At 41.4% G+C, this 24,471-nt stretch overlaps 1 protein-coding gene across 6 annotated transcripts in view; it reads right to left on the bottom strand.

Moving 5' to 3' along the window:
- Positions 1-24,471, bottom strand: part of KIDINS220 (kinase D interacting substrate 220) — a 158,695-nt gene that overhangs the window by 2,824 nt on the left and 131,400 nt on the right. For 2 of the 6 annotated variants that reach the window (XM_073336072.1, XM_073336076.1), the window contains 6 exons: positions 24,007-24,117; positions 22,966-23,022; positions 19,455-19,487; positions 11,026-11,172; positions 3,107-3,205; positions 2,029-2,277 (listed from right to left, as the gene is read on the bottom strand). In XM_073336072.1, the coding sequence (XP_073192173.1) occupies positions 2,029-2,277; positions 3,107-3,205; positions 11,026-11,172; positions 19,455-19,487; positions 22,966-23,022; positions 24,007-24,117 (696 nt within the window). The remainder of the gene's footprint in view (positions 1-2,028; positions 2,278-3,106; positions 3,206-11,025; positions 11,173-19,454; positions 19,488-22,965; positions 23,023-24,006; positions 24,118-24,471) is intronic. The other 4 variants (XM_073336073.1, XM_073336074.1, XM_073336075.1 and 1 more) reach the window with 4 other exon arrangements.

The raw sequence follows: 24,471 nt of genomic DNA, 5'->3' as shown, positions 1-24,471 counted from the left end.
CTCGCATACACACACGTATTTACATATGTATATAAGATTTTTTTTCATTTAAATTTCAAGGACATTTCATTGCCAACAAACATTTGTGAGGGAGAATTTTGAAAATAATTAAAAGCATTAGTATTGAATATATACAACTGAAACTTTCATTGTATTTAGCTGGTTTCAGAAAAATCAGTCTCTCAGATTAAGAATATGAACTCTGTTCCTCACCTCTTCTCTGTTCGCTCCTTCTCTTTCACTTATTCTTTCTTTTTTACCTTGCTCCTGGTCCTACATGCATTTTTTTTATTCTTCTGATTCTGTTCCTTTTTTCCTCAAAAACTGTTCATGCTCCCTTTAGCAAGCAACCATGTGCAAGAAGCCATAGGAAGGATCTTACCTGCAGGCTGTAGTTTTGTTACCCCCCTCTATATTACTACTACTAAGGTCTTGTGATTTATTAAATATTACTAACAGCTCTTCACAAGATTCTTTCCTATGTACTAGGCTTTTGTGAAGTTGCCAAACATGATTAATGCTGAATAAAACAATGTCTAAAATAAGTGTCTTCTATATTCAATGAAAGACAAACTGCTAGAGCAATTCAGTGCCCATAATGAAACACTGCCGTCTCAAAGATGGATATGGTCAGTTATGTATGCATATTCCCTACTGAATACAGCTAAATTAATTCACTACAGAATATTTAATTTGGCTACCCATTTCCAAAAGGTACCTTTTCCCCTTTAGATGAGCCAGTTTTTGTTTATTTATTAATGCAAACTTGCTATATATCCTCTGAATGATGGATTCCAATGCTTCCCAAAAGTAGACAGTCAAACTGACTAATTTCTTACTTTTCTGAATTAATGTCTCTCTCTTTGTTGTGGTTCTAAAGTTTTGATCTTTTTGTATCAAAGTTTTTTTTTTTAAATGTTTGTCTTTCAAAATCTTTGTTTCCATTATTCCTGGGCTCTTGACATATAATGAAAAACTACAAATAAAAGACAGTGAGCCACACCATATTTGTGTTGAAAAGGACATATTGAGACTGTATTCTACCCAAAGCATTCATAAGAAACATTCATTTATGTCCTAAACCATTTTGTGTATATTTCAGTTATAACTATGATGATTAAAAAGATTGGCCAAGAGTTGTAATTAGTGATTTTGGGTGCCTCAGTTTCTGGGCGCCCAACTTGAAATGCCTGATTTTCAAGAAGTGCTGAGCGTTTACCCTCTGAAAATCAGGCCTCAATTTTTGGGTGCCCAGAATTGAAAATCTGAAAATCACTAGTTACTTTTGAAAATCTTGACCACTGCCTTAAAACATTTATTCATTTATCAACTGTATAACCTCTGTAAAGGCCCCATATATCTAAAACTGCTCATACTTAGTGTGATTTTGGAAATTATAAGCCAAAAATTATATGCACAAAACTTGTGGGAGAATGAGAGGAGGATTCCAACCCCAGATTTTAATGCTGGATCACTTGCCAACACAGGATCTAGTGCTCAAATAAATTGGTTAGTCTCTAAGGTGCCACAAGTACTCCTTTTCTTTTTGCGAATACAGACTAACACGGCTGTTACTCTGAAACCTGTCATCAGTACTGTGCATGTTAAAATTATATATAAATATATTTTTCAACCTTTACGTGGGGCATGCTGGTAGCAAGTTATTAAAATATTTACCATTTGTGAGGACTGAACAGTATGATTAATAGAATTTATCTGATGAAATATCTAGTATTTACCTTGCCTTATGCAAGGTGAACTAAGTACTTTAGTCATACTCTCCCTCTGGAGGGGAATTACCAGGGAGGAGGAATAGCTATTGGGGGTGAGAGAAAATTACAATGAGGCAGTAGAAATGGTTTATTTGGGGGTTTTCCCTACTCTCTCTACAAACTATGGTCTTGGGGCAAGACAGGGAGTTGAGAGGGTATCTGGATAGACAGGGTGGACTGGCAGCCTGTCCTGTCATCTAACAAAAAACAATTTCCCACATATTAGGTAAACAAAATAAATCTCTTTAGTAAATACCTGCCAGCTCAAATTATTATGATGTGGAGGAGCTTCATCGAGACCAATTGTGTTCAGTTCTTCAAAGCTGAAGTTGAGAGCGTAGGGAACCTGAGCAGAAATTCCTGTAAGCTCAGTGTGAGGCAATTCACTATTACGCACAGGACGACGAGAAAGCTCATTGTGAGGAATCACATTGGTAACATGTTCATTCACTGCACGAGAATCTTCATGAACAACCTGATTTTCTGTATTTCTCATTTCGAGTACCTTAACATGTAAAAAACAGGACAAATGTCATTACATAGCAAAGCAAGATAAAAGGTTTGAGCAAGTAATCTTTCTTAAATTGTATTATATTCCAAACAAAAGGAAACAGGAAAATGTAACTTGCTTTTTTTAAATTGTAAAATTGCATGTGTTTGTGAATGAATCACCAAAAAAAGACTACTTGGGAGAGAGCTCTTTATGGAACTGTGTGTCTGCAATGAAAATCGTTCTTAATATTTAGTTACTGTACACAGCCTTTTTAAAGCATTAACATGCCAAAGACTATCAATTTTAAAGTACGCAATTCCTGTAAAACAAAATACTAATTACAAGTTTAAGAGCGAAAAAACAAATAGCACATTTAATAGATTTAATAAACGTCAGTCTCACAATAAAACACTGTCTAGTAACTGTCAATATTTACAAGTCTGTGAATTAGCAGCACAAACATATTCTGTAGTATAGGAGTAGAGAATCAACAGCACTCAAACATCTTTGTGGAGAATTTAACAGTCTGATGCCTGTCCCTAGTTCCCATTAACTATGTTATTTACCCTCAAGCTGAGGGAAGAACAGATCTTTTAGTATACATGTATGCCTTAACAGTATCAGAGACACAGATGCCCCTCACTGTATGGCTTGTGTAAGTCCAATACTTTAATAGTTTGTTTTAAGATGCAGCCAATGTAATGATACATGCCTGCACATTTACCATGAGAATTGACTTATAGCACCAAGGAAAAAGCAAAATAAATGAGGCGTTCTGGATCAAATGTAAAACTATAATCAGCTTTCTGTTGATATGGAAAAGCTCAAAATTTTATCTTACCGTGCTTCTGAAAAGGTGCCAGTCACCAAAATTCATGTTCATCTCCTGCTTCAGTTCATCAATGTTACATTGAGCCAAGACACGACCATTTATGTTTGCCTAAATAAAATAAGTAAAACTATGTAAAAAGAACTTGGTACATTAAAAAAAACCCTGTAAATATTTCATAATAAAATTCATTTTACCCAGAAATCATTTTGGACTCTTACAAGGATTTTATATTTCTAATTTATCATTTACTTGAAAAATATTTCTTTTTAGTAATCTTGACTTTGCTTTTCAAACTTGAAGGTTCCTTTAAAAAATAGAGGTTACCTTGGAAGCCTTGCAGTATATGCCATGGACTACCAAATGGCAATTTCAAGATCAAATCCCAATTCCTTGGTTGTGACAAACTCTCTCCCCAGCGATGAAGAGTCATGTATTACTCTAAAGAACACCTGATTGATCAGGAACAAATTTACTAGAACTCTAGTCACACTTGAATAGCTGTGGAGACATGAGACCAACGTACAGAGGTAAGAGGTAACACAAAGGTCAAAAGCATGGCTCAGGAAAGATTCTACCCAAACCCTAACTGTCTCCAACAGTCCAGAACTCCTGATCAGACCAGGATTTTCCTGCTTCAAGAGGCACTGGTGTGTGGATGGATTATACTACACTATGTAGCCCCAGCAGGAAAAACCTTGTTCACTTGGCCAAGTAAGTCAGTCTGGTTGAGGGCTTCTTACTCCCCAGGAGGACCTGTTGGACTCCTTCCAAACAGGTCCGTTCCTCCGGGTTCAGCCATGCAGCATCCATGCTGAGAGGTGGAGGAACTCGAGGTTGGGGTGTAGGAGACAGCTGTGGTTCTGTGAAAGCAGGTGCGGGTGGTTGGGCAGGGGCCAGGGAGAGGCCGTGGACAAGCTCATAAGCATGCCGAACCAGTGCTGGCAAGGCCATTGCGGGGTGATCACGACCACCTGTGCTTTGTCTCTCTTGATCTTTGCTATGACCCTGCTGATGAGTGGAATTGGAGGGAACACGTACATCAGGCTCCCTGATTACGACAGGAGGAAGGCTTCAGAGAGGGAGCCCTTGCTCAGACCTTGCCGAGGGCAAAACTGGTGGCATTTCCTGTTCTGTCTGGTAGCAAACAGGTCCACTTGGGGAGTTCCCCACCTTAGGAAGATTACGCAGGCTACCTCTGGATGGAGCGACCACTCGTGGTGAGAGAAGAAGTCCCTGCTAAGCTGGTCCGTCAGCGTATTCTTGACACCAGGAAGGTGACAAGCTTCCAGGTGGATTTTGTAGCTGATGCAGAAGTTCCATAGAAAGAGTGCTTCTTGACAAAGAGTCGATGACCGTGCTCCCCCTTGCCTGTTCATGTAGAACATTGAGGCTGTGTTGTCCGTCAGAACTCGTACCACCTTGCCCAACAGGTGGGGCAGGAAGACTCCGCACATCAGCTGGACTGCTCAGAGCTCTGACGTTTATGTGCAACTTCACCTCCTCTGGGGACTACATCCCCTGTGTCTGGAGGTCACCAAGATGTGCATCCCCGCTGAGGTCTGAGGTGTCTGACACCAACTCGATGGACAGAGGGGGGTTGTTGAACAGAACCCCCTCCAGAACTGTCCTGCAGTCGGTCCACCATCGTAGTGAGGTAAGTATCACCTGGGGAACGATAACGATCTTTTCCAAGGGGTCTCTGGACTGGGAATAGACCATCCCCAGAGATTGTTACAGGGGCCGCATTCGGAGCCTAGCAGGCAGACAGTGTAAGTGCATGCTGCCATGGGACTTTGGAGGTGCAGAAAGACCCCAGCTGTAGTCAGAGGGAATGTGGAGACTTCCACGAGGAGGTTCGTCAATGTGTGGAACCTTTCCAGCGGCAGGAACACCCAGGTGCAGGTTGATTTGAGGACTGCTCCGGTGAACTCTATCCTCTGCACCGGCACTAACGTTGACTTTTTGTCATTTGCCAGTAGGCCCCAAGAGCAGCACGTGGCCTGAAGCACTGCGATATCACTTTGGATTTGAGACCTGGAACTGCCCTTGATGACCAGTAGTTGAGGTACGGGTAGATCTGAATACCCCAGCGCCTGAGGTAGCTGCACTTGGCTCCATTGACATGCACTCAGTAAACACTCTCGGATGCTGTTGCCAGGCCAAACGGAAGGATTGCAAACTCCAAACTGGTAGTGGTGGGGCCCCACCGTAAACCGGAGGAAGCGTCTGTGTCCTTGAAAGAGCGCTGTGTGGAAGTATGCGTCCTTCTAGTCGAGGGTGGCATACCAGTCTCCTGGATCCAGGGAGGGGATAATAGAAGCCAGGGAAACCATGCAGAATTTTAACTTCTTTAGGTACTTGTTGAGGTCTTGCAGGCCCAGGATGGGCCGTAGGCCTTTGGGATTAAGAAATACTGGGAATAGAACCTCTTGTTCCTGTAGTCACCTCAGTGTCAGCCTCACCTCAGTCCCTGGAAAAATCATGGAGCAGGTCCTCAAGGAATCAATTCTGAAGTACTTAGAGGAGAAGAAAGTGATCAGGAACAGTCAGCATGGATTCACCAAGTGCAAGTCATGCCTGACTAATCTAATTGCCTTTTATGACGAGATAACTAGCTCTGTGGATGAGGGGAAAGCAGTGGACATGTTATTCCTTGACCTTAGCAAAGCTTTTGATACGGTCTCCCGCAGTATTTTTGACAGCAAGTTAAAGAAGTATGGGTGGGATGAATGGACTGTAAGGTGGATAGAAAGCTGGCTAGATCGTCCGGCTCAACGGGTAGTGATCAATGGCTCCATGTCTAGTTGGTAGCTGGTATCAAGCGGAGTGCCACAAGGGTCAGTCCTGGGGCTGGTTTTGTTCAGTATCTTCATTAATGATCTGGACGATGGCGTGGATTGCACCCTCAGCAAGTTTGCAGATGACACTAAACTGGGAGGAGTGGTAGATATGCTGGAGGGTAGGGATAGGATACAGAGGGACCTAGACAAATTAGAGGATTGGGCCAAAAGAAATCTGATGAGGTTCAACAAGGACAAGTGCAGAGTCCTGCACTTAGGATGGAAGAATCCCATGCACTGCTACAGACTAGGGACCAAATGGCTAGGCAGTAGTTCTGCAGAAAAGGACCTAGGGGTTACAGGGGAAGAGAAGCTGGATATGAGTCAACAGTGTTCCCTTGTTGCCAAGAAGGCTAACAGCACTTTGGGTTTTGTGAGTAGGGGCATTGCCAGCAGATCAAGGGACGTGATCGTTCCCCTCTATTCGACATTGGTGAGGCCTCATCTGGAGTGCTGTGTCCAGTTTTGGGCCCCACACTACAAGAAGGATGTGGAAAGACTGGAAAGTGTCCAGCGGAGGGCAACAAAAATGATTAAGGGACTGGAACACATGACTTATGAGGAGAGGCTGAGGGAACTGGGATTGTTTAGTCTGCAGAAGAGAAGAATGAGGGGGGATTTGATAGCTGCTTTCAACTACCTGAAAAAGGGTTCCAAAGAGGATGGATCTAGACTGTTCTCAGTGGTAGCAGATGACAGAACAAGGAGTAATGGTCTCAAGTTGCAGTGGGGGAGGTTTAGGTTGGATATTAGGAAAAACTTTTTCATTAGGAGAGTGGTGAAGCCCTGGAATGGGTTACCTAGGGAAGTGGTGGAATCTCCTTCCTTAGAGGTTTTTAAGGTCAGGCTTGACAAAGCCATGGGTGGGATGATTTAGTTGGGGATTAGTCCTGCTTTGAGCAGGGAGTTGGACTAGATGACCTCCTGAGGTCCCTTCCAACCCTGATATTCTATGATTCTATGATACTCAAGAGGAACTTCTTCCACTACAACTGGCTGTAGTAACCCCTTTACCTTCTGCGCAAGGAGACTCTTGTGAGGGGGTCCCTGAAGAGGGACAGGGAAGGTGGGGGGGAAGAGTAAATGGAAGGTATAACCCTGTTTCACTGTACTGAGGACCCATTGGTCCGAGGTTACAGCTGTCCAGGCAGGGAGGAAGAGGGAGAGGAGGTTGGAGACTACAGGGAAGGATGGATCCGGGGAATAGTTTGGTAGGTCACCTCAGGTTCACCTTCAAAATGACCATTTGGCCCCCTACTTATTACAGGTCAAGCCCAACTGGGCAGAAGGTGGAGGCTGGTGGCTTGGGCAGCGCTTGTAGCCTTTGGCTTGTTTATAGGGCTTGTCCTGCTGAGGCTGACTCCCCTGGCCCTGCGACTGCTGCGGTTTGAACCGCTTACATGCTGGGGTAGGGACGTAAAGACCCAGGGGTTTTAGGGTGGTGCAGGAGTCCTTGAGGCCACGCAATTTGCTATTTGCTCCACCAATAGGGCCCTGCTGTCGAAGGGCAGCTCCTGCATTGACTGTTGAGCCTTAGTGGACAACCCAGAGAGGAGCAGTCAAGAGGCTGGCCGCATCGAGATAGCAGAAGACAGGGTGCGGGCAGCAGTGTCCGCAGCGTCTCACACCGCCTGAAGGACCGCCCTGGCAGCGGTCATTCCCTCATCAAGGATCGCTCAGAACTCCTTCTTGGAAGCCTCAGGGAGCGACCCGACGAACTTGGCCACGGTTTGCCACATATTGAAGTCATATCGGTGAAGGAGGACTTGGTGGTTGGCCACTCTCAGTTGAAGGCTGGAAGACGAATAAATCCATAAATCCTCCTTGAGTCTTTATTTTTGAAGGTGGGCCCGGGTTGTCCTGCCTCTCCTTGTGGTTAACCGCCTCGACCACAAGGGAATTGGGGGCTGGGTGCGAGTACAGGTACTCATGCCTTTTGATTGGCATGAAATACTTACGTTTCGCCCTTTTAGAGATAGGGGCCAGGGAAGAGGGAGTCTCCCACAGGGCATTAGTGATCTTAGAAATCCCTTTATGAAACAGTAGAGCCACCCTAGCAGGAGCCGAGGAACAGAGGACATCAGAGAGACTGAGGGCTCTTCCAATTCCCCTGCAAGAAGCCTGAGGTTAGAAGTGACCCTCTTCAAAAGTTCCTGGTGCGCCTTGGCATCATCCTGAGGAACTGGGTAAGCGGGCCCCGTGATGTCCTTGTCGTCGCCAGACGAGGCTGAGGCCTGTGCAGTGGGAACCTCCACATCCAGTCATGGTCCAGCAGCTTGCTTCCCTGGGTCCTCCTGGACCTGCAGGGTCTTACCCCCTGAAGTCTCCTGAGGGGGACGGGATACCAAGGCCACTGGCCTGTCCGAGGCTCCCAACACCAATTGGGCAGCCTGGGAAGGCTGGGTGAACCCGCAAGGGATCCACGGTATCCATGGGACCAGCCACTGCACTTGGGGCCATGGGACAGGTTTCGGTACTGATAATGTCGTTGGCACCGTCGGTACCAGGACTTGTCCTGCAATCAGGGAACTTCACTCTGAGCCACCAGCGAAGCGGTTGGTCCTGGGCAACCAGGATCGGGCTGAGCGGTGACTCTTGTCCTGAGTAGGGTGACCTTCCTTTTAGAGACGGGCAATGACAGCCCGGTGATCGGCGGTATCTGGTGCCCGATTGGTCCCAGGATCAGTCCTGGGCCCTTGAAGATGGTCGGGGCTGGTCCTGAAGTTCTTGCCAGGCGGAGCATGCCTCCAAGGGTCTGCGCCAATCTACCGGCAAGGTACACCTCAAGTTCCTCGATCGCTGCCCCTGGTGAGGGGACCGAAGAGGGCTCCACTGAGCCTGCCTCTCCCATCCTGAGGCGTGATGGCTGCGGGCAGGTGAAAGCTGGTGGGAAGTCCCTCTCGATGGGGAATGGTACTGCTGCCTGACATGGGTCTTGGCTCGCCCTGTGCCCTCTCCTTTCCCTTGCAGGAGGTAGGAGATCTTCCCCTCACAGTCTGTTTTGGCTTCTTGACAAGAGCGATGGAGGGAGACCAGTGCCGGCTCGTGAACGGCACCAGGGGAACACTGTGCATGGAGACCACAGTGCTCGGTGCAGAGTAAGACCGCTGCTCCGGTGCCGAAGTGAGTGACGACTCCATTAGGAACGCTTACATGGATATTGCGCTCCTTCTTCGTCCTAGATTTGAAGGACTTGCAGATACGGCATTTGTCACTTGTGTGTCCTTCGCCTAAGCGCCTTAAGCAGCTGGTATGGGGACCACTGATGGGCATACAGCGTTTGCAACCATCACAGGGCTCAAAGTCTGGGGACCAGGGCATGCCCTGACCAGGTCCCGTTTGGGACTAACAGAGAGTTTGAGAACTACAACTAAGGGTAACTAAGAAAACTACTATGTATAACTATTTTACAGGATTTCAAATTTTGCAAGAACAGAGAAGGAATCAATGCTAGCCAAAGCATCAGATGTTCCAGCACTGTCACTGGCGGCAAGAAGGAACTGAGGGTGAGGGGAGCCGGCGGCGCCCCTTATACTGCGACATGTGGGCGCCACTCCAGAGGGTACCAGAGCCGGTCCCCTACAGATACTGCTGAGGGGAAAACTTACGGCACCGGTGCATGTGGTGAGCACACACACCTAATATGGAATGGACATGGGTAAGCACTCGAAGAAGAATCAGAACTTACAGAAAGCTCAGCAACACCACCCTAATACAGAAATGGCTACTGACCCAGCCTCAACACTGCTCTTCACTTTCCTGGCATCATTGGGGAGCAATGGATTGTGAAAAGGCAGGGGGGACACAAGGGAGTCATTTTAGCATATGGGAGGGAAGACAGAATAAATGAGAGTGAGCAAGTGTGGCAGAGAAAGTGAGGGAGATATGGAAGGGTGAGAGGTAAAGAGGGAGGAAGAAAAGTGTGAATGGACTGAATGGAGGAGAGACAGAGGATGAAGTGAGGAAAAACAAAAGTACATAAAATATAAAAACAGAAAACAGGAGAGGGGGAATATATAAAAATAAAATGAGAAGACTAAAAGATAGGGGAGTCTTGGAGCATGGGAGATTTCTATAAACTAGATGCAGGGCCTGCAGATACAGGAGTGGAAAATACAGTCACAGGGCTGGGACTTGGAGAAAAGAATGAAGGGTAAATAGATGCCCATACTTTATTGTAATATGTTCCAACTCTTGGGCTGAAAAGCTATGGGAGGGCAGAAAGGGGATCTTTTCTCCCCTTTTGACTCCCTACAGATACTATACCTACCAAAATCCTCCTTTACACACTTTCCTGACAAAATACTTATCTGCAACAGCCATCTGGGACAGGGATCCTATTTTTACTCTTTGAAAAAAATGTAGTTACTCTACCACGGGGCAAAGCATACCTTTTGAGATTAGGCTTTTGTAATACATTGCTTGATTCATGTAGAGATGGTAGTTTTAGAAGTAGTTTTCCTGTGTTAACTCTCACACAAAGTACCCAGTTTGACAGTACTAGGCCTTGCAGTAGGCTATGTAGAATTTTAGTATTCTGCACACATCCAGAACATTCCATATATAACATTTATATATCAGCCAGGATAAGGGAATAAACTGGAGAAGAACTATCTCCTAATTGAACAGAAAACATAACACGACTTTGGAAAGGAGAGAGGAAGAGTCTTCAGACACATTTTTTTCCTTGATCTAAAATAAGGTAAAGACTATACAATCTCATCTGAGAGTAAAAAAATAAATTAAATGCAGGCTTTAAGAAAATTACCATGATAAATTGAACAGGGTAAATTAATTACAATAATGCACAATATTCTTTTTGCAAGAAAAAACACATTTTGACGTTTCACTTTAGTAACTAGGGCCCTTACCTCAGTTTTAAATACAAGATAATGAAGCACTCAGGACATTTTCCTTGCATTAAAGAAGCTGCATTACTTTGAACATACATAGATAAAAAGTATTATTTTGATATTCAAAATGATTCAGTAGATTTTTCATGCAATACATCAGTTAAATAATTTCTTCTACGCATGCATTCCTGTGTTTCAATGTTATGTAAATGATTGAAGTATAATAATGGATCACCTTTCTTATAGTTTCAGAGTATTGAGGTAACATACTCTGATCCAGCCCTTCTATCTGCTTCAGCTTCTCACATACGGCTTCCACATTCATTGAGCTCAAAGGCACATGTGATCCTCCAGTGGCTGATCCTGTGACTGTTCCTGTTCCCTATGCAAGAGGAAAAATGTGCACAAACAATATATTCAAATGCTAAGCATGTCTGATGCAAATCAAATGGTCTTCAATTACATGCATTTTTGGATATGGAGCTAAAAAGTAAGAATACCATGATTAGTGCCAAATTATCTAAATATAATACTAGAAAATACTAACATATGGTGGTAGTAATAACAATAATAATGAGAAGGAAATGGCTGAGATACTGTCCATCCTAGAAAAGTGTTCTAGTTTAACCAAACTAATTAAAAAAATCCATATAAGATAACAAATTATCAATATAAGCAAGGGTTAAACTACAGGGTCACCATTAGGGGTTTGCATAGATTTAACTAGGTCAAATTTTAAAAGCAAGACTAGGCCTTATTAAAAAATCTGGTTTCCACTGTTTTACCTAAACTCTTCATGCTAACTTCAGACTAAGATGACATAGGGTAACTAGCTCAGCTTCTGGAAATAACACCAAAGAGGGTGTGGGGAGGAAAAATGAATGCATCTGCAGGTGGCCAGTACAACAAGGCTCTAAATTCTCAGAAAAGCCTAAATTCTTCCTAGTTGTGGGGTTTCTGTGCCACAATACAGAGGCGGCTAAAGTAAGGTGAAGGGGAAGAAATATAAGTCTATGTTTATGCAATTTCACTATCCTGTTAAAATATACCCAGATAAACTGTCCATCTAGATTCTTATGCCACACCCATCAGCAATATATTTGAGCATCTATATTAGTGATATGTTTCAAGCTGTAAATTGGGTCCAATTATTAATTGATGTAGGGCAATCTGTAGAATACTGTTTTCTTTGAAAATTTTACAGAGCGTCCATGAAAAACACTCATTACTCAATAACGATATCTACATTGGAAAAGAACATTTTACAAAGTAAACACCTGTTATTTATGCTAGAGGATCAGACAGCTGCTTTTGTAGGTCAAGCTCATTGCATGTACCAGAGGCTCCTACCATCCTTCATTCCTCCCCCAGCAATCACAAGCTCCCTGTTTGCCATAGAATATCAAGGTTGGAAGGGACCTCAGGAGGTCATCTAGTCCAACCCCCTGCTCAAAGCAGGACCAATCCCCAACTAAATCATCCCAGCCAGGGCTTTGTCAAGCCTGACCTTAAAAACCTCTAAGGAAGGAGATTCCACCACTTCCCTAGGTAACCTATTCCAGGGCTTCACCACCCTCCTAGTGAAAAAGTTTTTCCTAATATCCAACCTAAACCTCCCCCACTGCAACCTGAGACCATTACTCCTTGTTCTGTCATCTGTTACCACTGAGAACAGTCTAGATCCATCTTCTTTGGAACCCTTTCAGGCAGTTGAAAGCAGCTATCAAATCCCCCCTCATTCTTCTCTTCCGCAGACTAAATAATCCCAGTTCCCTCAGCCTCTCCTCTTAAGTCATGTGCTCCAGTCCCCTAATCATTTTTGTTGCCCTCTGCTGGACGCTTTCCAGTTTTTCCACATCCTTCTTGTAGTGTGGGGCCCAAAACTGGACACAGTACTCCAGATGAGGTCTCACCAATGCCGAATAGAGGGGAATGATCACGTCCCTCGATCTGCTCTCACACAGCCCAAAATGCTGCTAGCCTTCTTGGCAACAAAGGCATACTATTGACTCATATCCAGACTCACGTCCCTTGATCTGCTGGCAATGCCCCTACTCACAAAGCCCAAAGTGCTGTTAGCCTTCTTGGCAACAAGGGAACACTGTTGACTCATATCCAGCTTCTCTTCCCCTGTAACCCCTAGGTCCTTTTCTGCAGAACTACTGCCTAGCCATTCGGTCCCTAGTCTGTAGCAGTGCATGGGATTCTTCCGTCCTAAGTGCAGGACTCTGCACTTGTCCTTGTTGAACCTCATCAGATTTCTTTTGGCCCAATCCTCTAATTTGTCTAGGTCCCTCTGTATCCTATCCCTACCCTCCAGTGAATCTATCACTCCTCCCAGTTTAGTGTCAACTGCAAACTTGCTGAGGGTGCAATCCACGCCATCGTCCAGATCATTAATGAAGATATTGAACAAAACCGGCCCCAGGACAGACTGTTGGGGCATTCTGCTTGATACTGGCTGCCAACTAGACATGGAGCCATTGATCACTACCCGTTGAGCCCAGTGATCTAGCCAGCTTTCTATCCACCTTATAGTCCATTCATCCAGCCCATACTTCCAGCCATCCTCCAATCCTTCTCTATTTTAGAGACTCCCTCCAACCTCCATCCTCACCTCCCTGTATGCCAGGGGCTCACAATCTCCCCTCGTGTCATGAACTGTGCGCTCCCTCATTTCTCCCTTCCCTCTTCTTCCACCATTCACCCCTCCATTATATGGCTGGGGCTCTGTGTGTCCCCATACCACTGAGCCTCATTCTCCCCAGAATACCAGGGGTCCTGTGTACCTCTCAATTCCCCTTTGCAAGGGTCTGAGTGGCCCACCACCCCCCTCCCATCATCACCCAATCCACCCATGACAGGGGCCCTTTTCCCTCAACTATCTTTATTTCTTTTCTATCTGGGAGATAAGTAATTCAGGATGTCAAAATTTTAAACTGTACTGTGACATGGGCAGAGAGGAGATGAGGGGTATTATTATGCTGGTAAGCGTTAATGGCTGCTTTGATTTATAGACAATTACAAAGAGGACTGATGCTGCCAGATCTGCTAATCAGATTCAAGGGTCTCTGTCTCCCTCCCCCCATTTCCCCCTTCTGATTTCACAAAAATCAATAGGATTCTGCCCACTGACGCCTATAACATTCCCTGAAATTTTGGAACTCATTGGATGTGGTATTCAAAAGTTATCACATTACATACAGACAAACAGAAAAATTCCACCAAGACCTCTTTTGCCAGTATAGTTCTGTATATCAACTATATATTAATTTCCCATTCAGAGCTAACAGATTACTACATCTGTGTTATCTTTTAAAACCACTAACTCATTTGTGTATATAAGTTTGCTTGCTTTAACCTTGTGATAACTCTCTCATTTCTTTTCTTAGTCAATAAATCTTTAGTTAGTTTATTACAGGATTGGCTACAAGCATTGTCTTTGGAGAGAGATCTAATGTACAAGTTGATCTGAGGTAAGTGACTGCTCTCTTGGGACTGGGAGCAACCTGAATATTTTGTGATCTTTGGTGTATAGCAACCAACTATCACTAAATCCAGCTTGACTGGGTGGAGAGATAGACTGGAATATCAAGCGGATTGCCTCTGATTCTGTTTTAAGACTGTTATAGTGCTTTTGAGTTCATATTCCTTACTGGGTTGGTGAAATCTAATTATAGAAATACAACCCAGTCTGGAGTCTCTGCCCTGCTTCTTGACAGTCTGCCCTGAGATTGGCACTAATGCTCATGAACCACTCCAGACAGTGTGACACAATGGTTTACAGAAGAACACAAGAGACAAAGAGCACACACTGAAGAAAAAAAGTATAGTTCTCTATAACTTTCTCCCTTAAAACAGAATGATAAAAATCTAGGGCTGGAAGGCACCTCCAGAGGTCATCAAGTTCAGCACCCTGTGCTGAGGCAGGACCAAGTAAACCTAAACCATCCCTGAGAGGCATTTGTCTAAGCTGTTCTTAAAAATCTCCAATGATGGGGATTCCATAATAGCTATTCTCTTAACAGCTAACCTAAATCTCCCTCGCTACAGATTCAGACGATTATTTCTTGCCCTACCTTTGGTGGACATGGAGAACAACAGATCACAGAACATATTTGAAGTCTGTTATCAAATACCCCTTCAATCTTATTTTCTCAAGACTAAACATGGCCAGTTTTCTTAACCTTAACCTCATAGGTCAGGTTTTCTAAACCTTTTATCTTTCTTGTTGCTCTCTTCTGGACTCGCCAATTTCTCCACATCTTAAAGCACGATGCCAAGAACTGGACACACTACTCCAACTGGGACCTCAACAGTGCTGAGTAAAGTGGGACAATTAAGCTCCATGTCTTACATGCAACACTCCTGTTAATACACATCAGAATGATATTAGCCTTTTTCACAACTGCATCACATTGTTGACTCACATTCAATTTCTGATCCACTATAACCCACACATTCTTTTCAGCAGTACTGCTGTTTAGCCAGTTATTCCCCATTTTGTAGCTGTGCATTTGAGTTTTCCTTTTTAAGTGTAGTAGTTTGCACTTGTCTTTACTGAATTTCATCTTGTTGATTTCAGACCAATTCTTCAATTTGTCAAGGTCATTTGAAATTCTAATCCTGTCTTCCAAAGTGTTAGCAACCCTTCTCAGCCTGGTATTATCTGCAAATACTATAAGCACACTCTCTACTCAATTATCCAAGTAATGAATGAAAATATTGGATAGTACTGGACCCAAGACAGACCCCTGCTGAAAGAAATTTCAACATTAAATGTATTTCTACATATTTAAAAGGAATAAGAGAAGTTTCAAAATATTGTAACATTTATTTAGTGGTAATAAAACAATGTAAAAATATCAGTATAATTGGGAAAGTTCAGAAAGAGTTAGTTCTACTCACAGAAGAACATAGTTATTGAAAAGTGCCATCTAAGAGTGAATGCTATACAGTACAACTTTAATTATCAAATGTAATAGTTGGAGTTTTGGATAATGAACATAGTTAACTGTTGTTAGTAATTGTTAATATTTGCATTTGTTAGTATTGTGACATTGTTTTAGCTAACAGGGAGTTTTGGAAAATTTAAGTTTAACTGTATATCTTGGCTTTAATATTCTCAGCCATGTGCAAATATCTGGATCAAGCATGATTAACAACTTCGGTTGCAACAGTTCAATATGAGACTGTGGTGAAATATTTCCTTTCCAAAGTCACCCTTAAGCATTCCATATATAGTAAACTATAAACATCTAAATAGTTAAAGGTACCACTACATCAGTAGTCTCCAACCTTTTTAAGCACAAGATCACTTTTTGAATTTAAGTACAACCCAGGATCTATCCCGTCCCTTCCCAGAGGCCCTGCCCCTTCCCTGAAGTTCCGCCCGGCTCATTCCCTCCCTCCCCCATCACTCACTCTCCCCCACCCTCTCTCACTTTCACTGGGCTGGGACAGGGGGTTGGGTGCAGGAGCAAGTTTGGGTGCAGGAGGGGGCTCTGGGCTGGGGCAGAGTGTTGGGGTGCAGGAGGAGGTATGGGGTGATGGCTCTGGGAGGGGGGTCAGGGCTGGGGCAGAGGGTTGGGGTGCGGGAGGGGGTTCAGGGTGCAGGAGGAGGTATGGGGTGCTGGCTATGGGAGGGGGCTAAGAGCTGGGGCAGGGGCTTGAGGTGCAGGAGGGAGTTCAATGTGCTGGCTCCGGGAGGAGGCTCAGGGCTGGGGTGTGGGATCCCGACGGGCAGCACTTACCTTGGGCGGCTCCTGGTCGGTGGTGTAGTGGGGCTAAGGCAAGCTCCCTGCCTGCCCCGACCCCATGCCACTCCGAGAAGTGGTCAAAATGCCCTGTGGCCCCTGGGGTGGGGCACGTGGCTCTGCATGCTGCTCCTGCCTGCATGCACTGCCCCCACAGCTCCTCGTTTCTGGCCAATGGGAGCTGCGAGGGTGGTGCTTGCAGGCAGGAGCAGCGCGCGGAGACCCCTCCCCGCCAGGAGTTGTGGGGGCATGCTGGTCGCTTCCAGGAGCGGTGTGGGATCAGGGAAGGCAAGGAGCCTGCCTTAGCCCCGCTGCACCATCATACTTTTAGCGGTCAGAGCTTGCGATTGACTGGCAGAGGCTCCAGGATCGACCAATGAATCGCCATCTACAGGTTGGTGACCACTGCACTACATCATCTGGAATTTCAGAGAAGGCCATAAAATGCTACCTTACTTTTATCATTACACATTCCACTGTGACACTCCAGGTTTTCAATCCTTCCTCTTCCTTTTCTAGATAACTAATTTCTGCCTCTGGCATCATAACCCAACACATATAAATTCATTATTATTCAGAGGTTTCAGAGGACATCCAAAACCTCTGTATAATCATAGGATTACTTAACCAAAGGGCTCAGCCCTGTGGAACTCTTACATTCCACAGAAATGATGTTAATCGCCAAAAGCCCCTCAATTTTGTAGGAACAGAGCCCCTCTTCAGCTCCACTCTTGCAAAGCTTAGCTCTGTGCACAGAAATCTAAGATCTGTGTGCAAGACAGAACAGAGTGCTGGGGAGGGAGAGTGCAGAGCAGGAAGAGACATTTCTGAAAGGTGGTACAAGCAGAGACCTCTATCTGTAATCTGGTTATTCCAGATGTCCCCAGAGCCATCAGAATTGCTAGTTCTATTAGCAGCACACCCACATAGCCTTCACAGCTCCTGCTTATGGAATTTTGGTTTCAGCACTGTGTAACATCTAGGCACCACAGGACTGAAGCTAAATTCCTGTGAAGGTCCATCACTTTAAATAGGCCACACTGCAAAGAAATTCCACTTCTCCAAAGTTCTGAAGCGCAACATCAAACAGTTGTTGCTTTAGTTAACTACAGTTCAGTTATCAGGGTTTACCTGTAATTCTTTATGAACAATAAAGAATGCATTTACATTCTCCATAGTGTTTCTCTCTTTTCTCTTTATTTAAGTACTTCACTTTCAGAAAGATTCAAGGAAAGAATCACATTTACTCTTGATAATGAGAACACCTGCAGCTACACTAGACAATATTTAATTAAATTTTTTAAAGGATATAAATCCTAATATACTTCAAGGTATAAGCCAATCACTAACTGATTAATGTTAGGAAGAAGCTTTCCCTCTGAACTATGTAACTGCCCATACTACAGGCTTTCTTGCACCTTCCCCTGAAGCATCTGGCACTGCACACTGCTGGGAATAAGGTACTGGATTAAATGGACGACTGGTCAGATCTGGTATGGCTATTCTTATGATTCCAAACAATATAGAGGCTGCTAGGTATACAAGAAGAGAGGCTGTTGCAGGCACATAGGGCAATACTAGAGCATTATTTGTATTCCCTTCTTATATAATCTTTATGTTTTCCAATACTTAACTTTTATAATCACTTTTACCTTCTTAACCTTCTTAGTCTCCTACTTACCAGATAGTTTTGGTCAATATTTCCCCACCCACACACTCACTTTTGATATTCACAATTAATTATCTCATAATTATTTCACAGTCTGTAAATAGTAAAAGATATTCCAGTTTCTTTTACAAATAAACACAATTTTAAATAGAGCATTTAAATACTAACAAAACTACAGATTATGGGGTTTTTTTAACAAATACATTTCTGTTCTAAAGGGTAACTGCAATCTAACCTGAAGGTAAACAAAAAAAAAAAATGTTTTGTTTCTCTTGGTTAAAACTTACACGTTTTTACCTTGACTTGATTGCTTGAGAAACTTGTCCAAAAGGCAACAAAAAAGGTCATAACATTTTTAATCATTCTGATATTAAAATTTTTATCCAAGTTGTCAGCACAATTCAGAAATTTTTAGCGATATTTGAATGTATTATTCCAATCTTCTTCTTATTCCAATGTGATTTCTCAACAATATTCTGACAATGAATGCAGTGAATAAGAGATGCTGAAAAGCATGAACTAAGTTAATCCTCCCATAATCACAATTTACTGATTAGTTCAAATTATACTTTTAGTGGAAAAATCTATTGTAATGTGAAAAATGACAGCCATAAACTATGGCCATAACTATTTTACAATGGTGTTGCTAACATAAATACTCTAAGAACAATGTGAAGTTTCAACAGTTTGTGAACTGTGAATCAATCAAATATAGCATCTGTAGATTAACACAAAGAAATAAAGAAGGAAATTTCGCACAGAGTTAAGATGGAATAGGTATTCTTGCATTAAATCAAAATATTTTAGCAATCAAGAGCAAGTCACTATTTCTGCATGCATTAGAAGTTAGTTTAGAAAGAAGCATTTTTATCTATCAAAAATTATATGGGAAAAATGCTAAAAATATTTAGATTTTTGTTAAAGTATAAACTATTTGAAACAAATACACATTAGTCCAAATCACTCTTTATAAATAACGCTGACTGAAGAATAAATAACATAATTGCTTTGGGGATAATGTCGTCAGGTAAGTGAATTAAAACTGTACTTAAACTGACACATTTTTCAGCTTAGAGAACATTACACTGAAAAATATTTGCCATGCCAAAGCTAAAAGCAAACCTAAGGGCTAGTAATGAGCATTAATTTATAGACAGCCTAGCATGAAGAGCCAGTATGATAGCTTTTGCAATGATTCCATCAAATAAGTGAATGATAATTCATAGAAAGTTGCTGTACCTGTCTCTGTTTGTTTAACCCAGATTTACACAGCTTCAAGAAAGGGACAAAAACAGAATGAAAAGACAGAAGCTTAAAGTGAAACAACAAAAATGTCTAAAGGTGTAATAGACACTTATGCATTCATATTAATCTAATTTAAAACAGTGCATGTAAAACTAGCTTTATAATACAAAGTTAGTATACTGAGATTTTTTTAATACTGCAATAAAACTTTTAAGATAGATATTTCTGATAAATGACTTTCTCCTTTTGTACTTGTAAAAAAACAGATGAATACTTGTTGAGGTTTAATATCCTAGGTCAGAGGGAAGATCTGCATCATTTTTACAGTGAAAAATCTTGGTTTGCAGCCTAAAATTCCTTTGTCATTTCAAAATTAGGTTACAACATTATTTGCTGAATAATTTTAAAGTCCTCATAGCTAAGCAAGGAAAACAGAGCTGAAAAGGTAGATTTTGAGAACAAATAGTAATTGGGTTTATAGTTTGTATTCTAAGGGGATTAATTTCACAGTAACGTTTGCAAGAATAAGTGAAAAACTTCCCAGGCTACATCCTTTGTCCATACCCAGATCTGTCCATTAAAAAAACACTTCCATTATTTTTAAAAGATAGGCAAGGTTTATGTACAATTACATGATTGCACAGGTCCATTTTAGGGCCACTTCAATGAAAGTACATTATATGCCTCAAGGCACTACTGATTTCATACAACAGGGAAAACAACTTTAAAACAATACAATTATGTTGAGGCATGCTCCATCCTAACAAATATAATTAGTAATGCAAACTTGAATCATGATATATGTTGGTAGATAACATAGATCTTGTTCATATTGCAATCTGGTAACAAACTCTTTAGACTGGGCAGAGATCATGCCTTCTTTGCTGTCTGAATAAAGTGCCCAGAAAATCATGGGTGCTACTGGAAAACAAAAGCGAATACTGTTTCATTAAAACTACCACACTATACTCTACTGGCACAACAAACTGCTTACCTGTTTACTTGGATTTTGGAACAGACTAAAGAATACTAAGTTCGTTGTGAAGAAGATACTTTGGAGACTCCAAGACAAAAGTACAGCAAGGGTCAGTATTATAATGCCCTGTAGGCCGAATGCTGCACTTACTGAAGTTAATGGCAAAGTTTCCATTCCGTTTCAATGGCACACGATCAGGCCCCAAATCAGTTAATTTACTGAAGAGAACCAGCATTAACCGTGTAGGGAATTTTAACAGTATTCTTTATCCACTATTCCAGAAACCCATGAAAATTATGGACTAGATAGGGCTGGAACACAAAATACAAGTTTGAAATATATATACACATGCGTGCGCACTCACACAGTGCCTACAATGTACTCTGCACAACATAATGCACAAAAAAGACTAAACGTAATTATAATCACACGAGTTTTACACCCACATCAGTCCACTACTTTCCAAGAAGTTACTTCAGATTTACACGTATGTAGGAAAGATCAGAATCAGGCTCTAAGATTTTAGGATCTTGGGTTATAAAACTGGTTAACTTTATTGACATATTGACATCAATAGCAGGAGCCACAAAGCATGAAGAGGTATTGTGCAACCATAGAATCACAGAAATGTAGGGCTGGAAGGGACCTTGAGAAGCCATTAGCTCCAGTCCCCTGCACTGGGACAAGACCTTCTCCACACAGCTCTACCAATTCACGGAAATTTTGACCCATATTAAAAAAAATGGGTTTTCCAGAGATACCAGCTCCTTGCATTGGCCAAAGAAGCTTACTAAAAAGCAAGTCAAGGGAGCTTCTCTCCTCTACTCAGGGCTAAATAAATCAACCCTTCTAGCCCCTGCAAAACTCAGGAATCAAGACTGAGCTTTAATCCTACATGTGGTGCTCGTATTAGATCACCAAACTAAAGGATTTTTAGTACACTGAATTATTTTGCATGCATGGATCCATGCATTAAAGAACAAGTAAAAGCTATAATCATATATAGTGGCTAAGATGCATGGATTAAGGACTCCCTAAATACTTGGACAGAATTATTACAGTCTATTATATCCATCATTTGTGGATAACTCAAGTGTCTCAAACACCTCTATTGAGCCTGTAATAACTCTGAAGAATTCATCTTATACTCTCAATGGAAGCATGAAAACAGTTCATTTTTTCCATCATGGTTAAATCAATGGAGAACAAACACATTGAGTAATATTGTCTCTGTCTTCCACAGAAATTTAACCAGAAAGCCAGCAAAGTCAGTATTACATTGCACAGGGACTCCCCAGAGGTTTAGGGATCGCTAAGCCATCCTGACTGACAGAGCCTACTTGTGAAAGGGCTTTCAGAGGATATGGGATGGTAGGGAAGCATACCAGAGCCCTTCCAGCCTCCTTCACAGAGAGCAGAGGAGAAGACAATCAGGTATTAAAACAAAATAATTCACAAACACTACAAAATTCAGAATCAGGGTTTTAACTGCCCCATTAACTTTACATTTTGATCAAAATATTACAGGGTTTCAGAACAATATATGATCTTGAATGCTGCTATATGTAGGTTCAGCAGCATTAGTTAAAGAATGAGAAACACTCTGTGCCTATAAAATCCTTAATTAATATTATTTTAATGCAGGCTTGGTCTTTGTTGCCATAATTATGCTGGAATTCTTGTTTTTCCCATTGTTGTGTAATTAAAAAAAAAAAAGACATTTTATGCAAACCTTTTCCTGCATCAGTGAAAGACAAAAAATACCTCAAGTCACACATTTAGGCTGTTGCAGATAACAGGATAAAGTAATTAAGATAATGGTTAAAACTATGTTAACCTTTTTGTGTTGGCAGTCACCAGAGCTTGATGGCCAGAATGGTTTTCTATTGACTTCCACAATTAAGGGTTAAAACAGCTACATATAAAGGAAGATATCTTTCTATAGATATTTATAATGAAATAAAGACGAAAGTTGTGGAACACAAAATTCTAACATTAACTTACGCATGAGTAAAGGTAGACCTTAATATGCTAGCTCATGAATATGATTATAATATATAGCAGATTTTTGTTATTTTTATATAAAGTTGCTTTATGCTGTAATAACTGCAGCAGCTTTATGTGGGATATGGGAACAAAAGAGAAGAGGATAGAAGAATAAAGTTAACCAGCCATTCGGTTCTAAAAACTAAGTAATGAATGGCCAACTGCTATTCCCCACTCCTTTTAACCATCAGGGAACTGCTGGTGAAGATGGAAAACACAGTACTTTTAGCTGAAGACTCTGTACTTCATAGCTACTGAGAAGGTCAGGGAAGACTAAAAGGAAAATAATACAGTAGGTCTTATAAGTAAATATTAGCTCTTGAATTCATTCACAAACTACATTTATTAGTGTTCAACTACTCTATTTGCCCACCAAGCCACTGATGTAGTGTTAGTGAACTGCAGTTAAAATCAATGCAGACTCATTACTGCTGACAAAGCAATGAGATGCTAAATTTCCACACCACATGACTACTCATTTACCATTGAGGGGGCTGTGGGTGAAGAAAGCCCCTCATCGGCATCCTCCTTGATAATATCCTAACAACAACAAAATATTATGGTTTGGGTAAAATGATTAAGGGCTCAAAAAATATGAAGTAAACAATGAATGGAAATAAGTCTAAGAATAATACATCATTCAACAGAAACATTTGTTTTACTGAAGTGATTAAAAAAGATTTTAAAATATTTTAAAGCTATGCCAAAAGGCATCAATATTCTAGTATTAAAGTGATTATCAAATGAGGCTTTTGTTTTCTTAAGCTTCTTCAGTTCTAAATTCTCTTTTGAACACCAATCTATTTCAGTAAAATATGAAAATCTTTAAAAAGGGATTTTATTTTTATTTCTATATGCACCTAGAAAAAAGCATAGAACTTATTTTTGCTTTTGAAATGTAAATGTAAGATTTGAACCACATGTACTTTTAACGTAAAACTAAAACTGACGTATACTGAACATAAAATGTATTTTGTTTTAGTTTGAATTAAAACAATTTAAAATAAGCAATCCTTTTACTTAACAATAATTTTATTTTGGCCTTTTGATATCCCACATTCTATGCAAAACAATAGGATGCAACTATATTTTATCCTAGTCTTTCGTTATATATTATACAAATATATATTCTCTATATAAAAGTGTTTTACAATATTTTACAAAGTGAGATATAAATTTACAAGTACAGATGTTTATGTCATACTACTAAGTCACATATGTTATTTACAGTAGCAGGAAATGGGTGTTTTCACTAAAAAGTCATCCTGCCAATCCCATGTGTCAGTAAAAACTATTCTAATCTTGGTTTTTGGATGTTAGAATTAATTTCCACTCTATATATGGTATTTACTAAAAGTAAAAACAAAATACATTTTAAATTTCATGTTAGCAATATCTTAATTTCTTAAAACTATTTATAAAAATATAGTGTATTACTATATTGCAGTTAACAACCTTACTGTTGTATTACTCAGTATTCTTATTTTTTAGGTTAGTATTTTAATTTTCCTTCAAAATACTTACTAGGCCATTGTTCTGATCTCTGGACAAACCCGTTTTTAATGATGGACGTGAGATGTGATGAGAATTGCCAGGATAGTACCTTGGCATGTAAAGATATGGGGCAAAGAATGGCTATGGAAAGAAACATGTAACAAAAAAAAAAAAAAAAAAGAAAGGACAACATTACACAAATCAAAATGTAATAATAATCAAAAGAAAAGCTATTTCAACAAAATACAACTTCTTCTTAAGAATGCTAAATTTAATAAAGTTAGAAATTGCAAATACTAAAAGCTTTATCTTTTACTTATTCAAAAGCTCTAGGGTTAGCTTTTCAAAGTTGTTCAGTACTGACCTCTCTGCACCCACTGATGCCAATAAGAGTTTTAGCATTGACTTCACGGGGAACAGTTGAAGGTGAATGCTGAACACTTTTGAAAGTCCCATCGCAATGTCTGGGGGGGAGGGGTCAGGAGGAGTGGACAA

Source organism: Lepidochelys kempii, chromosome 3 (assembly GCF_965140265.1).
Source record: "Lepidochelys kempii isolate rLepKem1 chromosome 3, rLepKem1.hap2, whole genome shotgun sequence".
NCBI lineage: Eukaryota > Metazoa > Chordata > Testudines > Cheloniidae > Lepidochelys > Lepidochelys kempii.
The sequence above is the reverse complement of the archived record's forward strand: the minus strand, read 5'-3'. Positions and strand labels throughout refer to the sequence as shown.